The 26,259-nt window shown below is 47.8% G+C and overlaps 1 protein-coding gene and 1 long non-coding RNA gene across 19 annotated transcripts in view; one reads left to right on the top strand and one right to left on the bottom strand.

Moving 5' to 3' along the window:
* The window catches only part of Tmem44 (transmembrane protein 44), a 38,971-nt gene extending 14,463 nt beyond the window's left edge, over positions 1–24,508 (top strand). For 4 of the 18 annotated variants that reach the window (NM_172614.3, NM_001384250.1, NM_001384249.1 and 1 more), the window contains 2 exons: positions 6,793–6,951; positions 21,541–24,508. In NM_172614.3, the coding sequence (NP_766202.3) occupies positions 6,793–6,951; positions 21,541–21,648 (267 nt within the window). In that variant the 3' untranslated portion in view covers positions 21,649–24,508. Of the gene's footprint in view, positions 1–6,792; positions 6,952–13,514; positions 16,235–18,030; positions 18,064–18,904; positions 19,211–21,540 lie in introns of those variants that run through there. The other 14 variants (NM_001384248.1, NM_001357415.1, NM_001357413.1 and 11 more) reach the window with 9 other exon arrangements.
* Positions 6,945–16,234, bottom strand: Gm52252. Its single transcript, XR_003951936.1, has 3 exons — positions 16,175–16,234; positions 10,207–10,483; positions 6,945–7,210 (listed from the first exon to the last, which is right to left on the bottom strand). It is a non-coding gene; the product is annotated as a predicted gene, 52252 (long non-coding RNA).
* Positions 24,509–26,259: the final 1,751 nt, after the last annotated feature.

The following is a 26,259-nucleotide window of genomic DNA, read 5'->3' as shown; positions in this document are numbered from 1 at the left end:
CTGTCCCCTATCCCCTGACCCTACCCTCTCCCCTCCCCCATTCCCTTTTGTCCACTTTGTTTCCTTGGGCAGTTTTACTTCTATGGGACAGTTTTATGTGTATGCTCACACATAGCTGCATGTGTCTTTATAAAATCAAGGAGCCTGATAGAGAGGAAGAATATAATAATTTACCTTTCTGAGACCGATCTTAATTCTCTTAAAGAGATTATCTCAAGTTGTCTCTTTTCCTGCAGATGGCCTGACAGCGTCTTTCTTTATGTCCAGTCTGCTATGTGTATAAGCTACATTGTAATGATTTCTGCAGCTGTTGTTGGACACCTGGGTTGGTTCTGTAACTTAGCTACAAGTCTTTCAAGACTTAAGCACTTAAGAGTGCTTTAGTTGGATACGTGCTAGATCTATTTTTAGTTTCCTGAGACTCTTCCATGCTGACTTCCTGGTGGCTAGACTAGTTTATATTACTGCCAGTAAATGTATATGGGTTCCCTTTTGTCTGTGACTTTGTTAGAATTTGTTCCTTTTCATTCTCTCTCTGTCTGTCTCTGCCTCTCTCTGTGTTTGTGTGTGTGTTTGTGTGTGTGTGTGTGTGTGTGTGTGTGTGTGTAAATCTTTTTTTAAAAGATTTATTTATTATTATATCTAAGTACACTGTAGCTGTCTCCAGATGCACCAGAAGAGGGCGTCAGATCTCATTACGGATGGTTGTGAGCCACCATGTGGTTGCTGGTATTTGAACTCGGGACCTTTGGAAGAGCAGTCAGTGCTCTTAACCACTGAGCCATCTCTCCAGCCCCCTCAATGTAGTTTTTAATTAAGATTTCTCTGAGGTTGAGCACTTCCTTGTACTTTATCAATCACTTATATTTCATCTTTTGTGGATTGCACATTTCATTAGACTATTTATTGATTGAGTTGATTTCTTGTTTAGTTTTTTCAGATCTTTGTATATTTTATGTGTTAATGTTGGATGTATAGATGGCTAATATTATCATGATACATTTCAGGTAGTAATGTCAACTAGCAAAGATTTTTTTTCACCCTTCAGTGGGCTGTCTCTTTACTTGGTTAACCACTTCCTCTGTCGCTCAAAAGCTTCTTAATTTCTTGAGGTTCCATTTATCAACCCCTGAAAAGGAAATCCAGGAGTCCTGCTCAGAAAATTCATGCCTATGTTGTATTTTAAAGTATTTTACCTACATTTCCTCTCATGGTACATTCCCTCAGTTTCAGATCTTACCTTAAGGACTTTTGTCCATTTGGAGGTATTGTTCTTCATCCTGCTGGGTTTTCTTTTCCTTTGAGATGGTGCGTGCGTGTGTGTGTGTGTGTGTGTGTGTGTGTGTGTGTCCTACTGTGTAGCTACTAGGGGTGGGGAGTGACTCCTACTGTGTAGCTGTAGCTGGCCTGAAACTTGTTACATAGACCAGCCTGACCTGGAACTCACAGAGATCCTCCACATCCACACCATTCTACAGCAGGGACTTGAGCGGCCTAGGTTTCTGTATCCTTGGGAGCCTCAGAAGGAGCCCCCTCAGCTCTGAGGAATGACTGTTCTTGGGGAAGCTATAAAATGGCAAAGAGTTTCCCTGTTTCTGTTGGCTTTTACTTGTCTTTAATTTAAAATAATCTCTATACAAAAGAGACATATTTTAGTCCCTCCCAGAATGTGGTGTGTATGAAAGATGAAGAAAAGAATAAGATCACCAGCTGTAGTATCTAGCTGCCAGTCTGAGGGCAGTGACCTCTGGGAAGGCTTCGGAGCTAAGCTCAAGGTCACCTGTGCATGTTTGAAGCATCACTAGGCAGCAGATAGGCAGGGAGACGTCACTAGAAGCTGGTCGGTCTTGAAAAGAGGTGGCAAGACTTTGGGCTGAGGCTGAGGCAGACAGGGAAGCAAAGGATTGTAGGTAGAGTGGGGAAGGGACCTCGGAGCTATGGCTTACCTTCTGGGTCCTCAAGGGAAAGAGGGTTGAGAAAGAGATGACAAAAAGTTCACCTCCTTCTCCCACTATTCTAAGATTCCTTGGTCAGGTCACCAGTGACCTCTGAGTGGCTGAATCCTCAATCACTTCTGTCTGACTGAGACTCACTTGGCCCCCACTGCTGATTCTGCAGCCCCACCAGTGTTTTCTGCCACTTCACACTAAGGGCAAACTTCATCGTTAACACTCAAGTCCCTCCTGTAGAACGGTGTGGATGTGGAGGATCTCTGTGGATTCCAGATCAGGCTGGTCTACCTAACAAGGTTCAGGCCAGCTACAGCTACACAGTAGGACCCCTGTCTCAAAGAGGTAGGGGGGAAAAAACAACCCAGCAAGATGAATAACATCTCCAAATGAACAAAAACCCTTAAGGTAAGATCTGAAGGTTAGAGTGGGATTGTCTCAACCCTGACGGGGCGTGCTTCCTCCTCTTGGTGTGCTTCTGCAGACCCCAGATTCACTGCCCAGTCCTCCCTCATGCTGACTCTGAGGAAACACTTGTTCCTCTCCCCTTACTTCCAGTCCCAGATGCCCCACATGGTGTCCCACACTTACCACATCCACACAGTGCAGGCTTTCCCTGCCCAGATAGGCTCTCTGTGCACCTCAGGAAGTGCTGTCCCCACAGGAAGTGCTGTCCCTATCTATGCAGTGATTCAAGCCCCAGACTCCCCTCTCTCTTCCCGTTGTGCCACCCTCTTCCCACCCAGGCTATTTGCTGGTCCTGCAAATGCTTCTTTTAAAATAGTCAATGAGGAGCCTGGAGAGGTGGCTCCGGGGCTATAACTGTTCTTTCAGAGCAATTCTGGGCGTCTACTTGGTGGCTCATAAACGACTGTAATTCCTGCTTAAGGGGACCCGATGCCCTTTTCTGGCTAAGCAGTGCACATGTGAATGCAGACAAAATACCTGAACCTATGAAATAATAAAATATATTTTTTATACATTTTTATTAGGTATTTTCCTCATTTACATTTTCAATGCTATCCCAAAGGTCCCCCATACCCACCCCCCCCATAAAATATATTTTTAAAAAAAATAGTTAATGAAGCCTGTACTGGAGATGAGAGGCAGAAGATTGCTCCAATTTCAGAGTCAGCCTGGGCTACACAGTGAGTCCAACTCCAGGGACAGGTGAAGCCCTGCAACAAACAAAACAGAAATAATGCCTGTGCTAGCTATTAGCAATCCAGGCTGCACTCACACTGTCTCAGAAGGGATGGGGGTGTTTTCTTAAGGCAAACAGCTGTCCACTGGCTGCTATTTAACACCCGTTCCAGCCTGCTGTCTACACTAGCAACCAGAGGGCTTGTTTGGTTTTGCTTTGCTTTTGATTGTATTTTGGTTTTGCTTTGCTTTGCTTTTGGAGTATTTTGTTGTTGGTTTGGTTGTTGTTGTTTATTTGAGGGGGTGGGTGTCTGTAGGCTAAGCTGTGCTGAAACTCAGATCCTTCTACTTCAGACACTGGGGTTATGGGTGTGTGCCATCCTGCTAGGCAGGAATGCTCTTTTACAAATACAACTTACATTTTTCAAAAAGGCTCTTCATTTTTGTATGTGTGTGTGCATCTGAGGTATGTGTATGCCCCACCACATGTGAGCAGAAGCCCATGAAGTCAGAAGAGGGTGTCAGACCTCCTGGAGCTGGAGTTACAGGGTAGTTGTGAGTCTTCAGTTCAGGTGCATTTTGACCCGTGATGTGGCCCCTGCCCTACTATGTGGTAGACGTGGGGACTCAGAGGACTTGGGGCCTGAGAGCAAGGCTTTACCCTTTGCTGGGTTATTTAGATGCTGGGTGTGAATCCCTCTGCCAATGAGAGAATCAAAGCATAAATTTACAGTGATGAGCCCACATCAGCCATGAAAGCATTCTTCTGAACAGAGAGGAGGGGGAGAATGGGAGTTGGGGGTGGGGGGGATTGCGAAACGTGGGGGGTGGGGGGAAGCTTAGGAACTCGTGAGAAAAAACCGTCTCAGAAGCTTTTTCTGACATGGGACCTGGGCTGTGATTGGCTTATTGCTTGCTTAGCGTGGAACTGTGTTCATCTATAGTCACCTCATGCCTCGGTGTCGCGTGATCGATACTAGGGAACCACCCTCCCCAAACCCACTCACGAGGGATGCGTGCCTCCCTCATCCTTCCCTACGGAAGCCCTCCCACCAGCGAGTTTCACCCAGCCTCTTCCACCTGTGTCCACCAGAGGGCGAGAGGCCCTTCCGAGGCACTGGACGTCCAGCCTTCATTCCCCTCTCAGTGGGCTTGACTGACAGCACAACCAGCATTTACCTGGTCCTTATGAGCTGCGACACTGGCCCAAGCCTTTGCCATAGATTAAATTCAGTGCTGACCCTTGACGTAGTACTCTCACTTTACAGCCTAGGAAACAGTCAAGTGGCAGGGATTGGGAGGTGGTGCAGGGGGGATGGGCTTCCATAACTGCTCAAGGTCACATGGCTTGCCAGTGGCAGAGGTTCAGGACCGCCTAGAGATGGGCAGAGGGGTCATGGCCATGAAGACCAACAGCTCCACCCTCGACGGGGACGTTGGAAACCCCTTGTTCATCCGTTGATTCGGGTGTAATACACCCTGGAATATTATAGGATTTATTCTGTTGCCTAGGAGCCACCTGCCCCTAACCCCATTCCACCCACAGGATCTATTTCAGCTCCCATCTTCTGAGGCCATCAGGGTGCCCCTTACCTACGTAAGGGCTGCAACCAGAATCCTGTCTCTGTTTCTTGGTAGACTTTCTCCACCTGCCCTACTGACTCATGGAAGTCCACCTAGTATTTGGGGTCAGGGGACTTATATCGTGTCCCTTTGCCATTGCTATGATCACCACCCTCTGTGATTGGCTGGGAAACCGAGACCCAAAGAGGACAAGTGTCCTACGGTGATGTGACAGTCAGTTAGCAGAAGATCACCTTTCGGAAAGCTTTGGTATAGGCTGTGTGCGTTGGGTCGTTGTCATGCACGTGACATAAAGGGGCCAGTTCTGTCTTTCTACCATGTGGGTTCTGGGAGATCAAACTTGGGCCATCAGACTTGGAGGCAAGCACCTTTTAAGCCATGTTGCCAGACCCAAAGTATAGCCCAGGCTGGCCTTGAACTCATAATCCTCTTGCTGCTTCCCCTTTAGTGTATCCAACCAGCTGTGCCACGGCAACCCTTTGCTTTTCGTTATGGTTGTTGGTATTGAAAGAGTCTTTGGTAACCAGTCTGTCCTGTAACTCACTGCGCAGCTGAAGATGACCTGGAGCTGGAGCTCCTAGTCGTCCCCCCCCCCAACCCCCCCTTCCCAAGTGCTGGGACTGAGAGGATTCTCCTGACCCTGGCCAAAGCCCAGAAGGTGTCATGGCTCTGAAAGTCCAGTAGATGGCACTCTCCTGATCACTTTCTCCAGAATCCTATCTATTCTGGAAAGATGGGTTAGGTAGATGCAGTCACCAACTTCCTCCTCCTCCTGTGTCTCCCAGTTTCCCCACCACTCTATCTAATGCTGCTCTAGTGTGAGCTGATAAAGTCTTGGTGGCATGTGTTTTGGGCAATAGTTGTCGTGGTTACAAATGTACCCCCCATCCCTTTAATACAGAAATTCCTAGTGATTCTCTGTGTACCCTGAAATTTTAGATGTCTGGCTGTGTTCGTTACTTTTCTACTGTGGCAAGAAAATACCATGGCCAATGCAAATTAGAGAAGGAAGGGTTTATTTAGGCTTCCAGTTCCATAGTGGTGGTGGCAGAGGAAGCAGACTGGACCCTGGAGCTGGCTACCGGAAACTGAGGCTTGCAAACCCAAGGTGGAGAGGGAAAAGTAGCAACAGCAGGAATCTTTTTATTTTATTTTATTTTATTTTATTTTATTTTATTTTATTTTATTTTATTTTATTTTGGGGGTTGGTTTTCGAGACAGGGTTTCTCTCTGTAGCCCTGGCTGTTCTGGAACTCACTCTGTAGACCAGGCTGGCCTCGAACTCAGAAATCCACCTGCCTCTGCCTCCCAAGTGCTGGGATTAAAGGCATGTGCCACCACTACCTTCCCGGCTGCAACGGCAGGAACCTTAAACCGTCAAAGCTCACCCCCACTGATGTACTTCCTCCAACAATTCCACACCTCCTAAACTGCCCAGGGTCACCAACTAGGGGCTGAGTATTCAAGCCTCAGCCTATGAGGAGCATCTTGTTCACACCACTGCACTGGTGTGACCTACCGCGGTTAGCATGGACTGGGACTGGCTAAATAGACTTTGAGCATCTATAATGCTACTCTCCTCTCTCTTTTAAGATTTATTTTATATGAGTACACTGTCGCTGTCTTCAGACACACCAGAAGAGAGCATCGGATCCCATTACAGATGGTTGTGAGCCTCCATGTGGTTGCTGGGAATTGAACTCAGGTCCTCTGGTAGAGCACTCAGTGCTCTTAACCACTGAGCCATCTCTCCAGCCCTATAATGGTACTCTTAACAACACCCCCCCCCACACCCCGAGCTTATTATATAGACCATGTCTAAGGCACGTTGTTAAGTGGACATAAAACCTGTAAGAGACTATAGAGTGTGCTACCTTCTATTAGTGGAAGTAGGGGGCACACATATGTGTGCATTTGAGTGTGTGCATGTGGAATATCTGGAAGGACACAGGGAACAGGGGTGCCGCCACCTCTGGATGCTGAGGAATAAGGGTCCAGGAGACACTGCAGCCCACACATCTGTGCCTGTGGAATACTGACGTGCAGGAATGCTTTGCATGTTGAGAGGTGACGTAAACCAAGTGCCACTGCCCACCCTTTCCTTCACTCTTTGCAGGCAGGCTGTAGCGCCACCAGGCTGCCCGGTGACGGGCAGACAAGCACCAGAGACGCCGCCTCGCAAGAGCCTCCCTCATACCCTCCCATCCAGGTCATCCAGGCCAGAGTGTCTTCCAGCAGCTCCTCCGAGGTCTCCTCCATCAACTCGGACCTGGAGGTACAGGGGCTGCCCTCGGGGAGGGCACGTGGGCATGTCACCTACCAACGCTTGCTGGGGCCTCCTTGAGATGGAACTGCTTTGTAAGCCTTGCCTTATTAACCTCACAACTGCTAATCATGAGTGAAGCTCTCTGCATGGCTATGGAGGAGCTCTTCAAACTTGACGGGACTCAAACAGTTTCATGGTTGAGCTGGTCAGGGAAACACCGAATATTGGGGTCCAGTTCTCATAGACGGCTTGCACATTCAGGTCCTTCCTAAGAAGAAACAGAAAACATAAGTAATAGGTCTCTTAAAAAGCCTCAGTGTTATAGTTTAGGATTAATGGTTTAGGCTGTAACGCCAGGATTCATGTGGCTGATGATCATGAGTTCAAATCCAGCCTAGGCTCTATTAGAACACTTTAGAAGGAAAGGAGAGAAGGAGGGAGGGAGAGAGAAAGGAAGGCAGGAATCTTGCTTGGTACCAGTGTTTCCCAGCCCATTTGACCATAAAAGAGTTTCTTTACCCCAACGAACAGAGGCCTGTAATGCTGGCCCTGACCCACACAGGCAGGACCTATTGGAAGCAGCACACCCAGCCTCCATCTTCTTTGTATCTGAACAAAATGTGCATCACATGAGGGATCCACAAACTCCGATGTGTCCTGTCGCTCTGAGTACCCAGCCCCATTCAACCCCATTCAGCAAGGGAGTTTGCGTCTGTCTGAGGACACAGGAGATCAAAGGCAACACAGGCTCACACGTATGTCAGAGAACCAGGCAGTCTGGCATGTCTGGGGAAGGAATGACTTCCTTTTTGTGTCCCAGCCTTTTGTGTGTTGAAATCCTGTCTGTGAAACGATGTACATAAGCAGTACGTAATGTTGATCTGTGGTTTGGGTTTAGTTTGATTTTTTTAATGCCCTTATTTGGCAAAATAATCGTTATCTACCCAGAGTATGAAGATTAGTCAGAGTTATACAGGACTCAAAAATTCCAAACCTAAAAAAAAAAAAAAATTCCAAACCTCAGAACTTTTGACGAGGGGTAAACCAGATCACTTAGTGTGCTTTTCCAGGCATTCCCAGCCAGTGTACCGTGCTATCTCTGCTCATACCTAGCATTCTGTCCTGGCCATTTTCCTTCCTGTCCTGGACCCCTGGACCTTCCTCCCTGGGGTTCCCTCTGGCCCCATTCCCATGGGTCAGAATTCTATCCAGAGACCGGCTTGTGTGACCCTCCCCTTGGACCAGTGGCTCCCTCTCCCTGTTGCCCATTTCCCTGCCCACCTGCCACAGGTGGCAGTGGCCTGGTGAGTGCAGATGTGTCACCTGCTGTTCATCTGTCCCTCAACAGCTGCTGGTTGAGGGCTGGGTTGGAGCTAGGACCTGTACACCTGTCCAGGCAATATTCCTAAGCTGAGTCTGAGAATGTGTGGGACACCTAGAAGCTTGGAACTTGCATTCTCCACTGAGGCCTGTGGCTAAAGGGACTGCAGAGTGAGGGCAAGGCAGGGCAGAGACACAGGGGCCCGTGGGGGAGGAATAGGGGGATATTTGCTCTCTGGAAATGGAGGCCTCTTGCTCTGTCCCTAAGCACTAGGCAGCGCGGTGTCCAGCATTGCCGGAGTCTGCCCTTGCAGCTGGTCCTGGCTGTTCCTCTGTGGAACCCATTCTTCTCATTTGTAGTCTCACTTTTTTTATTAGTTATTTTCTTTATTTACATTTCAAATGTTATCCTAGTTTTCCCTCCAAAAACCCCCTCCCCCCTCCCTGCTCACCAACCCACCCACTCCTACTTCCTGGCCCTGGCATTCCCCTACACTGGGGCATAGAATCTTCACAGGGCCAAGGGCCTCTCCTCCCATTGATGACCGACTAGGCCATCCTCTGCTACATATGCAGATGGAGCCATGAGTCCCACCATGTGTACTCTTTGATTGGTGGTTTAGTCCCTGGGAGCTCTGGGGGTACTGGTTGAGTCATACTGTTGTTCCTCCTATGGGGCTGCAAACCCCTTCAGCTCCTTAGGTCCTTTCTCTAGCCCAATGGATGGCAGTGAGCATCCACTTCTGTATTTGTCAGGCACCGGCAGAGCCTCCCTATAGTCTCGCTTTTAAAATCCTATGTAAAAATATGTACATCCAGGGGCTGGAGAGATAACTCAGAAGTTAAGAGCACTGACTGCTCTTCCAGAGGTCCTGAGTTCAATTCCCAGCATGGTGGCTCATAATCATCTGTAATGGGATCCAATGCTCTTTTCTGATGTGTCTGAAGACAGCTACAGTGTACTCATATACATAAAATTATATATATCCAGCCAAGCCGTAGTGGCCCACAACTTTAATCCCAGCTCTTGGGAGGCAGAGGCAGGGGGATTTCTGAGTTCAAGGCCAGCCTCGTCTACAGAGTGAGTTCCAGGACAGCCAGGGCTACACAGAGAAACCCTGTCTCGAAGAAAAAAAAAAAAAAGTGCAGATGCCCCAGCTCAGGATTCCTGCTTCACATTCTCCACCACATACAGCCAATGGCACAACTGCCAAGGTCCTATACAGAAACAGTAAGTGGGGCTGGTAAGATGGCTCAGTGGGTAGGAGCACCCGACTGCTCTTCCGAAGGTCCGGAGTTCAAATCCCAGCAACCACATGGTGGCTCACAACCATCTGTAACAAGATCTGACTCCCTCTTCTGGTGTGTCTGAAGACCGCTACAGTGTACTTACATATAATAAATAAATTAAAAAAAAAAAGAAACAGTGAGCGTGGGACTAAGCCCACTATTGGGCCAGACAGGGCTGGGAGCTCCCATGACACAGGGGGTCATGACTGTCTCCGGGTGTGTGGTCCATCTGTCTGGCCCACATTTCTATTTTTTAAAAGTAATAAAAATAGGTATGGTGACTCAAGCCTAAAATCTCAGCATTCAGGAGGCTGAGACAGGAGGATTGCAATGAGTTCAAGGCCATCTGGGGCTATATTGTGAGTCTGAGGTTAGCCTAGGCTACTGTGAGACCTTGTCTCAAAAACACAAGCAAAAATAATATATGCATATAGTCCCAACTACCTGGGAAACAGAGACAGGAGGATTAGAGCCCAGGATTAAGACCAGCCTGGGAAATACAGCAAGAACTAACCTTAAAGGGCTAAATAAATTAATACATGTAACACACTAAATGTTATACATTTTTAGGGGCAGAAAATTTGGAGCATGAAGCATGAAGAGGGTAAAAATGGAAATTCAGATTAAATACCAGGCCCACTAACCGGCTCTTACCTCCTCAGAGCCGTTGGTTCAGAGAGCCATGTTCCTTGAATTTCTTGATTTGTTTGATACTAAGTGATATCAGGAGGTGTCTGTTGGCAGATGGCGTAACTGTATATCTCACCTCGGCAGCCGGTCAGTCATTCAGCAAACATTTTCTGAGCGTGGGCATGTGAAGGGAAAACATGAGGACAGAAGGACAGGCCTGAGCCTGCCCACGGGCAGGCAGCGGCAGTGCCTCTTGGCCACGGTGACTCAGACCTTCTGCACACGCCTTCGGAACTCTTGCCTGAAAGATGGAAACGTTGGGGGGTCAGAGTCAGGCCTCAGAGATCACATCCTGTGCCTTTAGCCTCTCTTGTCGCTAAGGTGGCATCGTTCTCATACTTGATGTACGTTCAGGGCACCCAGGGCATCCCTCCTCCCTCCTCCCTCCTCCCTCCTCCCTCCTCCCTCCTCCCTCCTGGGATGCCTATCCCTGAGTGCTCCTGAGTGTACTTCTCTCATCCCTATGGCCTGATCTGTCACTGACCACATGTGCTTCTGCTAGACCCCGTAGATGAGAGTGGATACTTCTACACTCCCACTGTCCAGGCCTGTGGGCCAAGGAGATACTCAGTTCCTGTCACCTTTATCCATTTCCTTCCTTCCTTCCTTCCTTCCTTCCTTCCTTCCTTCCTTCCTTCCTTCTGTTTTTGTTTTTATTTGTTTGTTTGAGACAGGGTTTCTCTGTGTAGCCCTGGCTGTCCTGGAACTCACTCTGTAGACCAGGCTGGCCTTGAACTCACAGAGATCCGCCTTCCTTTGCCTCCCAAGTGCTGGGATTAAAGGCATGCGCCACCACTGCCTGTCATTTTCTTAACTTTCTTAGAGTGGTTTTAGATTCTTGGGGTATGTGTCTACTATTGTGAACACTGACTTCCCATCATGCACTTGGGGAAGTGAAATGAGGGATGCTTTCATCATGTTGTATCCATGGTATCCCAGCTCACCGAGCATTTCTATACCCTATCCATCAGAACGACAGAGTGCTGATTGTGACTGTGTGTGTGTCCTGTGCAAGGCCCTGGCAGGGGCTAGTGAAGACTTCCCAGGCACTACTGATTTTAAACAGCCCCAAAGGCGGACGTCTGAGGCTAGATGAGTTTTGCTAGCTTGAGGAAACATAAGACAAAGCCAAGTATAGCGCCTCCCAACTCTAACCCCAGCCATTGCCAGCTAGCCCAGGCAGTGATAGCTGGAATAAAAAAGAAGAGGAGGAGGCTAAGCCAAGATTTGAACCTAGTGCCATTAGCTCTGAAGCCTGCAGGAGATGGTACCTAACAGCACTGGCAGGGCCAGGGTTGTTCTGCCTGAGCTCTGGCATAGATGAGAACACTGACTTCTGCCCCAGTCTTCCTACTCATGTGTATCACACCGTGTCTTGTCCAGCTCAGGATGAGACACTGGGATCTTCACGAATCTCAGTGACGGCGGCAGGCATGAGACCAACAAGGCCACACTTGCCATGGACACTCCCCTGGGAAAACCATAGTGCTTAGTCACCTCCCTACGGCTGTGATGAAACACCATGACCAAAAGCAACTTGGGGAGGAAAGAATTACATATCCCGAATCACAATTCAATGGGTGAAGTCAAGACAGGAACTCAAACAGGGCAGGAACTTGGAGGCAGGAGCTGATGCAGAGACATGGAGGAGGGCTGCTTACTGGCTTGCTCCCCATGGCATTCTCAGCCTGCTTTCTTATAGAACTACTAGTCCAAGGGTGGTACCACCAATAGGCTGGGCCCTCCCCCATCAATCACTAATAAGAAAATGCCCTACAGACTTGCCTACAGCCTGATCTTATAGAGACATCTCAAGTGAGGTCCCCTCCTCTCAGATGACTCTAGATTCTGTTAAGTTGATATTAAAACTAGCCAGGGTGTGTAGAAACTCTTATCTGCCTGCCTTCAGTGCAGCACTAAAGAAAACTGCATAGGGGAGCAGATGGCCAATTTTCAAAAGTGGCTATGGCTGATGGCCATAGAGAAAGGACATTCACATGGTCTCTGTGGAGACAGACTCTCAGCATTTTCAGGGGAAGGCACACTCCATAGACCGTGAATCCACACATTATTCGTGGCACCCATTCAATACAAGGTACAAGGGCGGTGACACACTATAGCGCCATTTGAGAGCCCTGGGCCTGACATAAGATCAGAAATGATGGGAAGGCCAAAAGTCCCAGCCAAGGTTGAATGTGAAGGAGTCTAGATGCTGTGGAGCACAATGGAGACCTCAGATGTAAAGGTGCACAGCTGGAAGAGATAATTGTACACAGCTGTAAAGGTGCACAGCTGGAAGAGATAATTGTACACAGCTGTAAAGGTGCACATCTGGAAGAGATAATTGTGCACAGCTGTAAAGGTGCACAGCTGGAAGAGATAATTGTACACAGCTGTAAAGGTGCACAGCTAGAAGAGGTGGTAAAGATTGTTTACTATGAGCCAGTGTGGTGGTCTCTGTTTGTTTGATTTTTAATGAAAGCCACTCCCACCCCCACCTCTGTAGACTCATAGGGAGTGGCTATAGGCTCATTAGAAGGTGTGGCCTTGCTGGAGGAAGTGTGGGGTGAGTTTTGATGCTTCAGATGCTCAAGCCAGGCCCAGTGTCTCTCTTTTTCCTGCTTCCTGCAGACCCAGATGTAGAACTCTTGACTCCTTCTCTAGCAGCACGTCTGCCTGCATGCCACCATGCTTCCCGCCATGATGACAATAGACTGAAGCTCTAATTGTTTTCCTTCATAAAAAAGTTGTTGTGGTCATGGTATCTCTTCACAGCAATAAAATCCTAAGACAGCCAGTTTCCCAAACTAGAAAGACTCCCCCCCCTCAGGAGAGCTTAGGGGGCAAGTCACCAGCCAAGAGGACCAATGTCCTTGATAACTGCTGTGTCAGTGGCAGCCTAGACATGCTCACACACACACACACACACACACACACACACCACTATGTACCCACACATCCGCTCTAGAACATTTCTGTTCCTGTGACTCAAACCCCAGAAGCTGTAAGTTGACCTTGACCAGGAGCGCTTGATCGGCAACACTGCTTGCAAATTTCGTGATCGAGTCCCTGGTGTGCCGCTTCCCTCCCTTTGCTCTAAGCTATTTGTGTATCAGTATGACTAGAGTCTAGAGACAGAGAATTCTGCACATGATCTGCACACACAGTAACCCCTCCAGGCTGCCCTTTCCTTCCAACCTTAGCATGTTTCTGTGTCAGCCTCACAGAGGAAGTCCATCCACTGTGGGCTGAGGTTGCGTTCTCTGATCCAGCACAATGGGCCTGTCCAGACCTGTTGGAGAAGCCCGCCAGTCAGACCACCCAGAGCAGTCAGGCCTCGCCCTTCCATAGAGCACGTCATGTCCTCTGGACTGCTCCAGGCTGCAGATCCTATTTCCCTCTGTCACAGCCCAGGAAGGACAGGGAATGGGAGGCAGTCGGAGAGGAGGGACTGTAATGCCAGCTGCTCCAGGGTAAGTGCTGTATAACTGGTTATCCTTTGTCTCCTTTCTATTGCTGTAATGAGGCTCCATGACCATGGCAGCAGGCAGGTTCGCATGTGCTGGAGCAGCAGCAGCTGAGAGTTCACATCTTGAAGCACAAGTCCGAGGCAGAGGGAGACACAAGCCCAATCCCAGTGCCACGCGTCCTCCAACAAGGCCACACCCCCTCCAATGAGGCCACGCCCTCCAAATGAGGTCACACCTCCTCTAATGAGACCACACCCCCTCCAATGAGACCACACCTCCTAATCCTTTCCAAACAGCCCACCAACTGGAAATCAAGCATTCAAATATATGAAACCAATAGAGACCATTCTCATTTAAACCACCATAGTCAAGAATACTGTATGAGTTTTAAAAAGACATAGATCTGATGTGGCTCAACAGGAGAGTGCTTTTGTAGGCTGGTTAGGACCTCGGGTTCAGTTCCCAGCAATGAACATAATAACGGAAACAGAAAGAATGGAAGTGTGGGAAAATATGGTGTAGGTTTTTAAGGTTTGCAAGAGGCAAAAAGAGAAATCCATTTAATCCGATCTAAGGGAGATGAACCTATTTTGTCTCTCTATGGCCAGTCTGAAAATGTGACCCATGTCACGTCCAGTGCCATCTTACCTCCCTGGTCTTGGGAGCAGTCACTTCTCCCTACATAGAAGAGGAAGTCCTTGGTCCTGATGCTCCCGTTCTCACAGTCTGTCTTAAGCTTAGAATGTGACCTTATTTTCTCAATGCTTAGCCATCCTCCACTTCCTCAGGACTAAGAGAAATATCGCCACATGCTGTGTAGACACTAAAAAAAAAAAAACTAGTGCCTGCTTCTTGACTTCAGAAGCCCGGGAAAGCAAGCTGTAGGGAGCATGTGAGTGGAAACTTTGTGCCGTGGTTCACAGAGGTGACACAGTCAGGATCTTGAGAACAACTCAGCAATCAGTGGCGCCAGGTGTGGTGGCAACACCTGGAGTCCAGTCCTTGGGAGCCGGAGGCTGGCTTGAATGACAGACATATCAAGATTCTGTCCCGAAGGATAAAGGCTGTGAGAGATGTTTATTGAGTGCAAAAGAGAAAAAGTATTTGCACAATTTGATCTTATTGCATTGTAAGTAGTAAATACATGTCACCATTATACATATAGCATGACAATAATAACTGTTCTCAGAAGGCTATTCAATAACTATTCAGAAACTCTCCCAAGGATAGGAGTGTTTCCTGCATGCGGGTGTACCACATGCACGCAGTGCCTGAGGAGGCCAGAAGAGGGCGTTGCTGTATCCCCTGGAACTGGAGTTACTTTCCAGATGGTTGTGAGCCACCATGTGATGCTGGGACTCAAATCTGAGTGAGATCTCTAGAAGAGAAGCCAGTGCTCTTAACTGCTGAGCCATCTCTCCAGTCCCAGGTGTGTGTATATTTTTGGGATAGAATCTTAAGTAGCCCAGGCTAGCTTCAAATCAATATGTAGACCTTGAAAACCAGATCTTCCTGCTCTCCACCTCCCTAGCGCCAGCTGGGACACTGTTTTTTGAAAATTTTACAAACAAACAAAATAACAAACAAACCATGTTTGTTTGTGTTTGTTTTGTTCTTAAAACAGAAAAAGACCTAAAACATTTTATTTATTGTTAGTCTTTTGGGAGGAGAGAGCTCCGTTGCAAAGATTTGAATTTAGTGAGCCTCTTAGGATGTTGTTATCAGTGGCTTAAAATGCTAACCTGAAGCCAGGTGTGGGGGTGCATCCTTGTAATCCCAGCATCGCAGGCTGGGCTTAGTCTCCTCTAGACAGAGACTCTTTATCTTAAATTAATCTTAAAGAGACTCTTAAATTAATCTTAAAAGAGACTCTTTATCTTAAATTAATAACAGCAAACCCTAATGACTCCTTCCAGCAGAGGGCGCTCTCCCACACTCTCAAGCTGTTCTTTGTCGGCAGCTTGGAAGGACTTTATAAAGTTTCACTTCAACCCAGCTGGGAGACGCATACTTATTGGTTTGCTTGGCTTTAAATAAACTTTTTGTTTAGGAATAATTTTGGATGTACAGAATTTTTTCAAAATTAGTCCTGATTTTCCGTTTGCCCTTTGCCCAGCTGCTCTATTTGCGTCTTACATAACGTGCTACATTTAGCAAAGCTAAGAAATGAACTCAGTACGTTTCTACCAGCTGGACTCCCGGCTCTGTTTGGATCTCAGCAGTTTTCCAGCAGCTGGATCCAGTCCAGGATAGCACACTGCAATCGGAAACATTCCTTAAAGAAACAAGTGCATCCTAACTGTAACCTAACGTTTTGCCACTTAACATTTCGCATGAACGTCTGTATTTTCTAACGAAAAGCAAAGTGCTTTGGAATTTAATTTCTCTTCTTATTTCCACCACAATTTAAAGTTATGAAACATTCCTGGCCCCTACTTCACATCAGTTTAAATAATTTGTACCTCTTCTTACGAATATTTTCCACATGTTTCCTCAGAAGAATGCCATAAAAAGATGGGTATGGCTGAGTGCTTTCATCCTGGGAGCCCCTGCCCTGTGGCAGCTATCTGTGCTATCGCTGCTTCTGAGTAAGGCTTCCACTCCTCTTAGGTGAGCGCTAGCATGGAGGAGGCAGAGAAGGATAGGAAGGGACAAATATGAACGACAATTATATACATATAATATTCATATATATAACATATATATATGTGTAAAGATTTATATTATATTTATAGTGTATCTTTCACATAGTATAGTTTATATACTATAAATTATATAATATAATCATCTATAATCACATATATTTATATATTTTACACATAATTATATATAATATGATATATATACATATATATTTCAGCTTAAAAAAGAAGGGGTGGTACATGCCTATGACCTCAGCACTGGGAAGGCTAATGCAGAAGGATGACACGTTTCATGCCAACTTCTGCTATGTACCGAGAGCCTGTTACACAAAATTGATTGATTAATTGGTTGAAAAACAGTGACAGCCCAAGGTGTAGCTCTAGTAAGCTGGTAACATTTGGGCCAGGTGTGATGTCTCACATGGAAAAGCACAGCTCTTGGTACTGCCTCGCTTTCAAGGGCAGCCTGAGCTACAATTCAGACTTAACATGTGTAAGGCCCTGGGTTTCATGGTAAGTTCCCCCTCCCTGCAAAATAAAGTGGAGATTAAGGCTTCTTCAGGGGTTAGCTGGGGCTACGTGGAGATAGCGTTAGGTTTAGTCCTGATTTACGATTGGGGCTTATCTACGGAAACATTCTAAAGTCTTTTCAATCAAGTGATTTACTTTAAAATACCAAATCAGAAGGTTGGGGAGCAGGCTGCCCCGCTAGCGGTCATTATTCTTTGCTTTTGTGTATGACTGGAAACCTTATAATCGAAGCATTTTTAAAAATGAACACTTAAAGAGCTGAACAATCCAGGCATGTCATCACACGCTGGTGACCCCAGCATTTGGGAGGTGAAAGGAGGAGGATCGAGGCCAGCCTCAGCTATGTGGTGAGTTTGAGGCCAGCCTCAGCTACATGAGTCCCTGTCACAATTAATACATTAATTAACTGATTAATTAATGAAAAGAGTTGAACAGTAGAAGCTTTGCTTTCGTGTGCCAATAACCTTAAACCCATCGGCTGCTTGTCAGTCTCCCATCCACAAGTACCCTCTCAGCTTAGGTTCTAGCTCTTGTGTCAGAAATACAATGTCTCCCAGGCACCGAAGGAAGAGCCCGAGGGATGGCGCAGCCTGCGCTTGCCCCGCCAGAGGCCTGAGTCAGGCATACTTGAGGCTTGGAGTGGAACCAACCATGCAATAAACACTGAGTGAAACTGAATCCAAGCTGCCTGGCAAACCCCATATTTCAAGGTGGATATTTTATGCGCACCTCTTTCTTAGTTTTATGAGTTTGCATTGGATCACCTCAGCTGTGCAGTTAATGAATAGAAGAATTACTGTTATTATTACTATTATTAGAACTACTTGCACCCGTCATTTCTAATCATAGTAATTATTATGTCTCTGTAAATCATTTTCCCCAGAATCCACAAGCCTGCATAGTAATCATGGCGTTTGTTTTTTGTTTTGTTTTGTTTTGTTTGTTGTTGTTGATCATTTAACTAACTTACTAAATTAACTACTCTGCTAATAGCGACCACCTTCCTGCTTGCTGGAGTGTTGCGTCCTTTCTCCCAGCCACCAAAGCTCTGACTCTTGGCTCACTGAGCTATGAGCTGATGCGCTTTGCTCTGTGGCAGGGGTGCCATCTGTCCAACTTGTTCTCTGTCTCTTTTTATCCCACAGCAGAAGTATTGGGAAGCCCTAAACTCGGAGCAGGTACGGACAAGCGTTTGGTGTCTTTCGGGAGGGACTTCCACGGCTTGTTTTTCCAATTTCTATTTTTGTTAGACTTCCTTGGATGGAGCACACGGCAATTCTTTTGGTTTAAAAATCAAAAAGGGAACGCAGTCTGGAGAAGTGTAGGACAGCTGTTAGCCTACGGGGCAGCTTAGTCCCAGCACTGCCAAGAAAAATAAATAAGAGATAAGAAAGATCAGGAGGCGGGACTCCGGGTGCTCTCTTTCAAAGTCTTTTCTGAACCAGGGAGTATTCAGGGTAGACTGGCTCAACCAGGGAGGAGCTCAGAGAAGATGTGTGTAACCCAGTGAAGAGACACAGTCAGGGAGGGTCTGTGGAATAGCTACAGGTCACAAGTGGTCTGTGGGGTGTGGCTGCGGCAGTGGTTATGAGAAACAGCCACAGGCTCCCTGCTGTCTTTCTGTGTCCTCAGGCAGCTGGCCGTGTCCTCACTTGCAATACCAGATGGGCATATTTCCCGACAGTCACCTGTGCCTGTCTTCTATCACCCAGGAGTGTTTGTGACACAAGAATACATCACTCACCCACATTAATTTATGCCTTACTTCTAATTGTGTTTTTCTAATCGCTCAGAGCATCTCAGCATGTTATCCTACAGATTCCGAAGTCAGAGACTTCAGTTGCCTTTCTAAGATTTAGTCCACATCAAAGTGTCAGGCAGGCTGTTTCTGTTCGTGGGCAGGTGAACTAATAACTTAGTTTGAGGAGTTGGAACAGTGGCTTTCAAACATCAGAGCATCTCAGAAGTTCTGTAATAGCTTGTTAAGATGACACGCTGCGTGTCTCACTCCACCGTCAGTGTCTGCAGAGACCCTAACGTCAGCCGGACGACTGGTGGCTTGGTGCTTTCGGCGTTGTTGATCCAGGGAACATTCTGAGATCTCTGACCTTGGACTCAGGTCTGTGCTCTTCATAAAAGGTGTCCTGGCCATCCTCAGAGGGCAGAATAGGTCCCTGCTTCTGCCACCGAGCACATGGCTCTGAAGATGGAGAAACTTTGATGTATGGAAAGAGTCTGCAATCACAACTATGCAGAAAGTTTGCAGAACCCCAGACGGGTGCCCCAGAGGGCTGAGCTGCGTGAACCAAGTTATCTCAGTGCCAGGTTTGCAGGGTCACTGGGATACTGGGATACAGGGGTCTTTTTAGCTCTCTCTCTCTCTCTTTCTCTTTCTCTGTGTATATGTGTGTGTGTGTGTGTGTGTGTGTGTGTGTGCGCGCGTGCGAGCATGCGCACATGTGTATACGATTGTACAGAATTTAAAAAAAAAAAAAGATTGGACTGGCGAGATGGCTCAGTGGTTAAGAGCGCCGACTGCTCTTCTGAAGGTCCAGAGTTCAAATCCCAGCAACCACATGGTGGCTCACAACCATCGGTAATGAAATCTGATGCCCTCTTCTGGAGTGTCTGAAGACAGCTACAGTGTACTTACATATAATAATAAATAAATAAATCTTAAAAAAAAAAAAGCCGGGCGTGGTGGTGCACGCCTTTAATCCCAGCATTCGGGAGGCAGAGGCAGGTGGATCTCTGAGTTCGAGGCCAGCCTGGTCTACAAAGTGAGTTCCAGGACAGCCAGGGCTATACAGAGAAACCCTGTCTCGAAAAACCAAAAAAAAAAAAAAAAGATTGTACAGAATATCATGCACTTGTAGAGGCCAAGAATCATGTCCTTAACCTCTCTCCACCATATTCTTTGTGTCACGGTCTCTCCACTAACCTTGCATTTTTCAGTGAGACTGGCAGGCAGCAGGCCCCAGCAGCCCTCTTGTCTCTGCCCTTCGCATCACTGGGGTCACAGAGCTCCAGACTCAAGTCCTTAATGGTTGTGGGAAAAAACAGTCTTGACACAGCCAAAATTTGTGTTTCAGAGCTATGGGCGTTACATGAAAGCACTGAAGGTTTTCTCTGGGACTTCTCAGAAGTGATCTGTGACAGCAGAGTGTCCTTCCCTGGGTGCACGTGCATGTCTGGGTCTAGGATCCTGCCCGAATAGGGAGGTCTTTCAGTCCAAGCTGACATTGCTTCCTTGAGCACTGCTTGTTTCTGGGTTTTTCTTGTTTGGGTTTGTATTTTTTGTGACAGGCTTTTGCTGTATAGTCCCATTGTCCTGGAACTCTATGTAGACATCTACAGACTGGCCTCAAACTCTGGGGTGCTTGGATTAACGGGGTGCACCACCATGCCCAGCTCTGAAGTTCTTCATCTTAAATAGTGCGCAGAACCCACTCACTCTCTGCTTTGTTGTCTTTGAAGGATATTTTGCAGACAGCTCCATCTATACTTACAAGCTCGCTTTCTAATCCTTTCTTTCAGACCTCTGCAGATTTCAATTTGTCAGTTTTACTGGAGTCGGTGATGGCAGTATCCATCATGCTGAATCAGCTTTTTAAAAATTAAGTGTGTGCGCGCGCACAGGAAATCAAGTCTGCCCCTCCATCACGTGGCTCTCGGGGACCAAGCTCGCGCTATCAGACTTGGCACCAAACACATTTTACCCACTGAACCACCTCACTGGCCCTGAAATGGCTTTTTAGAAAATATTTACTTTATTGTCTGTATATGGACGAGTTTTTGCCTGCATGAATGTGTACCATATGCCTGTAGTGCCCGAGGAGGCCAGAAGAGGGCGCCAGATCCTCTGGAATTGGAGTTACAGATAGTCGAGAGTTGCACTGTAAACGCTGGGAACGGAACCATCAGCAAGGCCAGGAGTTGACCTTTAAGTGTTTACTTTAGACAAGTCTACTGAGCCCCAAGCTGAGAGAAAAGCCTATGTGGGGGTAAAGGTGGAGCTCTGCTCTGCTCTTTAGGAACTTGTCATCTCCGGGAGGGCGAGGCAGATGTCTAAAGAGAGGCCAGAGCTGTCCGTATGCGGATGCGATGCGTGGTGTAGGCAATAACAAGTGAGGCGGAAGAGTTCAGTGGACTGAATCTCCAGAGCGTAAAGCTTGCTGCTGGAGGAGTCGTCCCCTTGGGCTGCAAAGAGAGCCAAGTTGGCCTGTTCTTGTCCAGGAGTGTTTCCAGGAGGAGATTTCAGAACAGAGATTGGTGAGGGAAGAGATGGGGGAGATGGAAAGGGAGGCGGAGTTACTCTGTTCAAGGTGGTTGTTCTGTCAGTCCTTGACTGAAAGCTAAGCTGTGTGGAGCGGAGATAACAGCGTGAGGGCAGGAGACTTAACTGAGTGCTACGACATTTGCCTCGCATGCTCAAAGTCCTGGGATCCATCCCCCACAACACTAAAGTTAATAAAGCTATATTCTCTCTCGAGATCCTAGCACACAGGCCTGGCTAGCTTGTGCTTACAGATTTTTTCTTGTGTTTTCTGGGGTCATAAGACCCAGGATTTGGGGCATTACTTGGGGATGGCTGGGCTATAAAAGTTGGAAAGGATCTGTCACAGCAAGATAGCTTTTCTGTCTTTTCTCCACAGTGGGACCCTGAAGATGTCAACCTTGAAAGGAAAAAGGACGGGGAACTCCTTAGAGTGCAGGTGCGCAGGGCCTCTTTGAGCCCCGTGGATTTGGCCTCTGATGACTAACATCTTCGGGAGCCAAGCCATCAGCTCGGAACTCAAAGTCGGGAGTCTGTCAGTGACTAGATGGGGACCAACCTATGAGGCCACCCAGGTCAGGAATGGAAGCTGCTACAGACACTCCTCAGGGAGTGAGGAGCCCTGACCTGTCACCTAGCATGGCTAGTCTACACCATAGCTCAAAATGGAGCTGGGGACCCTGGGGACAGATCTACACATGCCCAGTTCACAGAAGAGCCTGTTTGTAAAGATGAGCTTTCTTCCAAATGACAGGGGATCTAGTCCCACGCGATTCAAACATAAATATTGTTTGCTTAACAATGGGATCGAACTCACCAAGAGCTACCATTTGGACCTCAGCGGAATGCATTCTTCAAGACTCCCCTAAGCCCAGGTGGAAGAGTGGGTCCACCAGCTCGGAGACCTGGGTAGATGTACAGGAACTGGCTTCTGCCATCCAGTTAACAGATCGTTGGCAGGACAAAGGCAACTACCGCCTGCTCTGGAGCAGCAGGACTCCCTCCAGGCTGGCAAAATGTATGCTGAGGCTGGGTGACGGGGTCTCACGTGCTTTATCGGGTAGCAGAAAGCGTGCTTTGCATACGGACACAACTCGAAGTGCACTTCCATCCTTGGACAGGCGATTTGAGGATGATTTTAATAACGTGACCACGAGTGAGGGAATGAGTAAAGGGAATGAGGCCAGGCAGGAGCGAGCACTGGGGGTGAATAAATTTTGACCGAATGAGTTAAAACCGTCTCACGGTGGAGAACAGGAGTCAGCCTGAAGCCCAGCACAGAGGGCTGCCACGAGGGGACCTGGGAACAATGCCAAGGCATACAACTCTGCCCGCAGCTGGCCCATGACCCATCTGTGACTCAGCCGCAGCTGCCCAGTTTCTCCTGAGGGCAAGTCCCAACAGTGTGACGACTGGGGTGCCAGTGGAGATTGGTTGGTCATGCAGGTTTCTGCATGGTTCCTAAGCCCTTGGGTGACCTCTAAACTGGAATTCAAAGCCACTTTATCTGCTCTGGGCTCTCGGCTCTCTTGTGAGGTGGCTTGCTTAAGTCAGCTCTGCTCTGTCGTCTTACCCACTGAAACCACTGTGAGGAGTGGACCATGGGGGGATGTGGTGAAGTGGAACACTCCAGCCCGGAACATTCAAATCTAGAGGCAGGGAAGGGTGGAGATCTAGTCAAGGAAGGAGAAACCTGACGTGGCCGGCATGACTGGTGTGACATGGTTTTGTAAGGAGAGAGCTGGAAAAGAGCGGGCTGTGGAGGTTAGGGGGCTAGTGCTGAGCCCTGTAGCCAGGCAGGACACCAAAGCAGGAAGGTGACCGACTTGCTCACGCAGACTACAATTAGTGAGTTCCTCACCCCTGACTTTTCAAGAAGCAGAAATGTGGTCAAGGGTACAGAGTAAACATGAGACACGTGCTTCAAGTACGTTCCTTAAACAAACAAACAAACAAAACCAGGGACTGTAAGAGGCCAAGATAACCTCAAAATCATGGCCTTCCTACCTGGCAGCATTGCAAGTGCTGGGATTGCAGGCCCCAGCAGCCGTGCCCAGTCTTTCACTTTACAGATGAGGACACACGTTTAAATACAGTATCCAAAGTATCAGCCTCACAAGTAGAAGTGGCCATAATCCATGATAATGAAGGCCCTGCTTAAACTCCTGGAGTCTGAGGTATGTTACCTGCCAGAGACGTCTGGGTGATTTAAGGAGAGCTCTTGTTACTAAGTTGTCTTAAAAGTTTGCCTGGAGGGCTGCGGCTTAGCTGGGCGAATGCTTTCCTAACACGTGCAAGGCCCTGGCTTGCAGTGCAGCATAAGGGGTAGGATGATAGACACCCGGAGTCTGGGAAGTGGAGGCAGCAGGATTAGAAGTTCAAGGTCATCTATCTTTAGCTCTGTAGCAAAGGTTGGCATGAGATATATGAGACCCTGGAGGTGGGGGGAGAGAACAACTGTGCAGACCTTGAAGAACTAATCCCCTTAAATCCATCCAGTCACTCCAGGAAGAGGTCATGAGGACCATCTGATGATCTATGCACTGCTGTTACACTGAGAAATGAGTTACTAGTTTGGGAAGCTCTGGGTGGAGGAAGGGGCGTGGCTGGTCTCCTGTGCCGGGCCTGAATAAGTGTGCCGCCCTTTCCCTGCTGAGTCATGGTTTTCCCTGTCTTTAACAAGAAAGGCCAAGCCTAGTGGCTCACACTTTTTGGGAAGCTGGGACAGGAGGGCTTCCACAAGTTAAAGGTCAGCCTGGCTACTAAGACCCAGTCTCAAAAGACCCACAAACCAGGCTGGGTGTGGTGGCTCATTCCTTTAATACCAGTATCTGGGAGAGAGAGAGGCAGAAGGATCTCTGAGTTCAAGGCCAGCCTGGTGTACAGAGTTCCAGGTGAGTTCCAGGACAGCCAGGGCAACATAGTGAGACCCTGTCTCAAACAAAACAAAAAACAACCACCACTGAGCTGGGGATATAACTACAGGTCGATGGTAGAGCACTTCCCTAACATGCAGGAGCCCTTGGGTTCCATCCCCATCGTGAAAATAGACTTCCTTTTTTCTCTCATAACTATGCCAGTCAGCAGTTCACACGTAAGACTAACATCTCTACACACATCCAGAAAGACACGCTACATGAAGGTAAATTTCATATACACCTTGAAAATCTGTTTCAATTTATTTACTTATTATTATTTTTTAATTAATTGGTTGGTTGGTTCTCCTGAGCCTGGGTTTCTCTGTGTAGCCCTGACTGTCCTGGAACTTGTTCTATATGGCCTCGAGTACTGAGGTCCGCCTGCCTCTGCCTCCCAAGCGTCCTTGGATTAAAGGCGTTCGCCACCAATGCCTGGTTTATTTTTGTTGTTTTTAACAACTTGTGTATGTTGCGCCTGCACTTTCAGAGCGTGTATGGTGGTCCAAGTGACACTTGGCAGGTATCAGTTCTCTTTTTCTACCATGTGGGGTCTGGGCAGCAAGCAGCTTTACCACTCCTCCACCCCCCACCCACCCACACACAATCTGCTTACATTTTATTACCTGTTTGAGATAAATACTCTAGGGGTAAAATATAGCTGAGTGGATCAGCAATACTTAACACGCACAAGACCCCGGGTTCCATTTCTAGCATCAAAAAAGGAGCAGAACCTTCAGGACACTTCCCAAGTTCCCTGCGTGTTCTTTTTCCACTCCTTCACTTTTGCCTGGGCAGACACTTAACTCTCTTCCACCCTCTCATCTTTTTCTGCTTACAACAAGCCCAGAATTAAAAGGCCATCCATGGGCAGAGGGGGTTCTGCTTACAACAAACCCGGATGTGCTGAAGTGTTCAAAGCTCTTCCTTTAATTAGTGAGAGATGGTCTCTGACAAGTTCAAGACTGGTGCTAGCTCAACCGATCCAGAGAACGCCTAATAAGGAAGGCTGGTGGTCTGATGGCACCGGCCTGTGATCCCAGTTATTCCAGACCGAGACAGGAGGCTGGCTGGCAAGATCCTCGGGCTACAGAATAGCATCGGTCATTTTTGCAAAACTCGGTCTCAACGGTGCAATTTTTTTTTTTTTAAAGAAAAAAATCAAGTGGAATGGATGCTCAGAGGCAAAGCGCGTGGCTGAAACACGTCATGCTCTCATTTCTATCGCCAGAACCGAAGAATGTCTGCCTAATCTGCTTTCTTTTTGCCTTAAATCTGACAGCCAAATACGGCTCCAAACATTTGGGACTACGGTTTCTGAGCAGGGCAGGTCATTAAACTCCTAGGATCCTATTCCAGTCGCACGGGAACACTGCGGGCAGCGGCCGCCGTTGATGGCGGAGGCCGGGGCATTTCTTCGTACTCCGCAGGGTATGGCTAAGAGGCCGGTCTCTCCCTCCGAGTCGTTGCCCCCTCTTCTGACTCCGAAGCTCACCCTCGACGGCCCTGGGGGATAGCAAGTAGCGTTCTCCAGCAGCCGAGCCACACAAAGCTGGCCTGAGTCAGGATAACAACTCCATTTGGGGCACTTCCGGGATGCGGGGGAGGGGAAGCGGCCGGCGCATGCGCAACATGCAGCCACCCCCTGAGAGCAGCGCAGGCTCTGCCCGTTGGACCCTAGCTCCTGGCCTCCTCTGCCTGGGCACCTCTGACTTAAGTGTCTCCCCAGTGGGGGTCGGGGGAGGGAGGTGTTAAAAGATCGTTATAAGGCTATTGTGTATATTTGTGACTTAGATATAGTATAAGCAATATTCTGTGTGTTTGCGACTGACCAATAGCCCAAAGCTGCACTGCAAACCATTCTACCTAAGTGCATTCAACTTTTTTACAAGACAAAAATGCAGGTGCACGATTTAACTAAAGAAAATCAGATCGTGCCAAAGTTTATAAGGAAAACAACGGCGCTCTGCCCACACATCCGCAACTGCTTCACTTTCAGCTTCCTTTGTTTTGCCTCCAGCGACAGATTGCTCGTGCCTTTGCACAATGTCAAAATGTATTAACAGTAAATTCAAAAGCTACTTGGAAGTCTAGATTTCCCTTGGTAAGAGACAATCGGCAAACACAAGTTCTTTTATCTGGATCTTAATTGCTAATACTAACTCTCAGACCACACACCCATA

The sequence above is a fragment of the Mus musculus genome, chromosome 16 (genome assembly GCF_000001635.26).
Source record: "Mus musculus strain C57BL/6J chromosome 16, GRCm38.p6 C57BL/6J".
In the NCBI taxonomy this organism is placed as follows: Eukaryota; Metazoa; Chordata; class Mammalia; order Rodentia; family Muridae; genus Mus; species Mus musculus.
The sequence above is the reverse complement of the archived record's forward strand: the minus strand, read 5'-3'. Positions and strand labels throughout refer to the sequence as shown.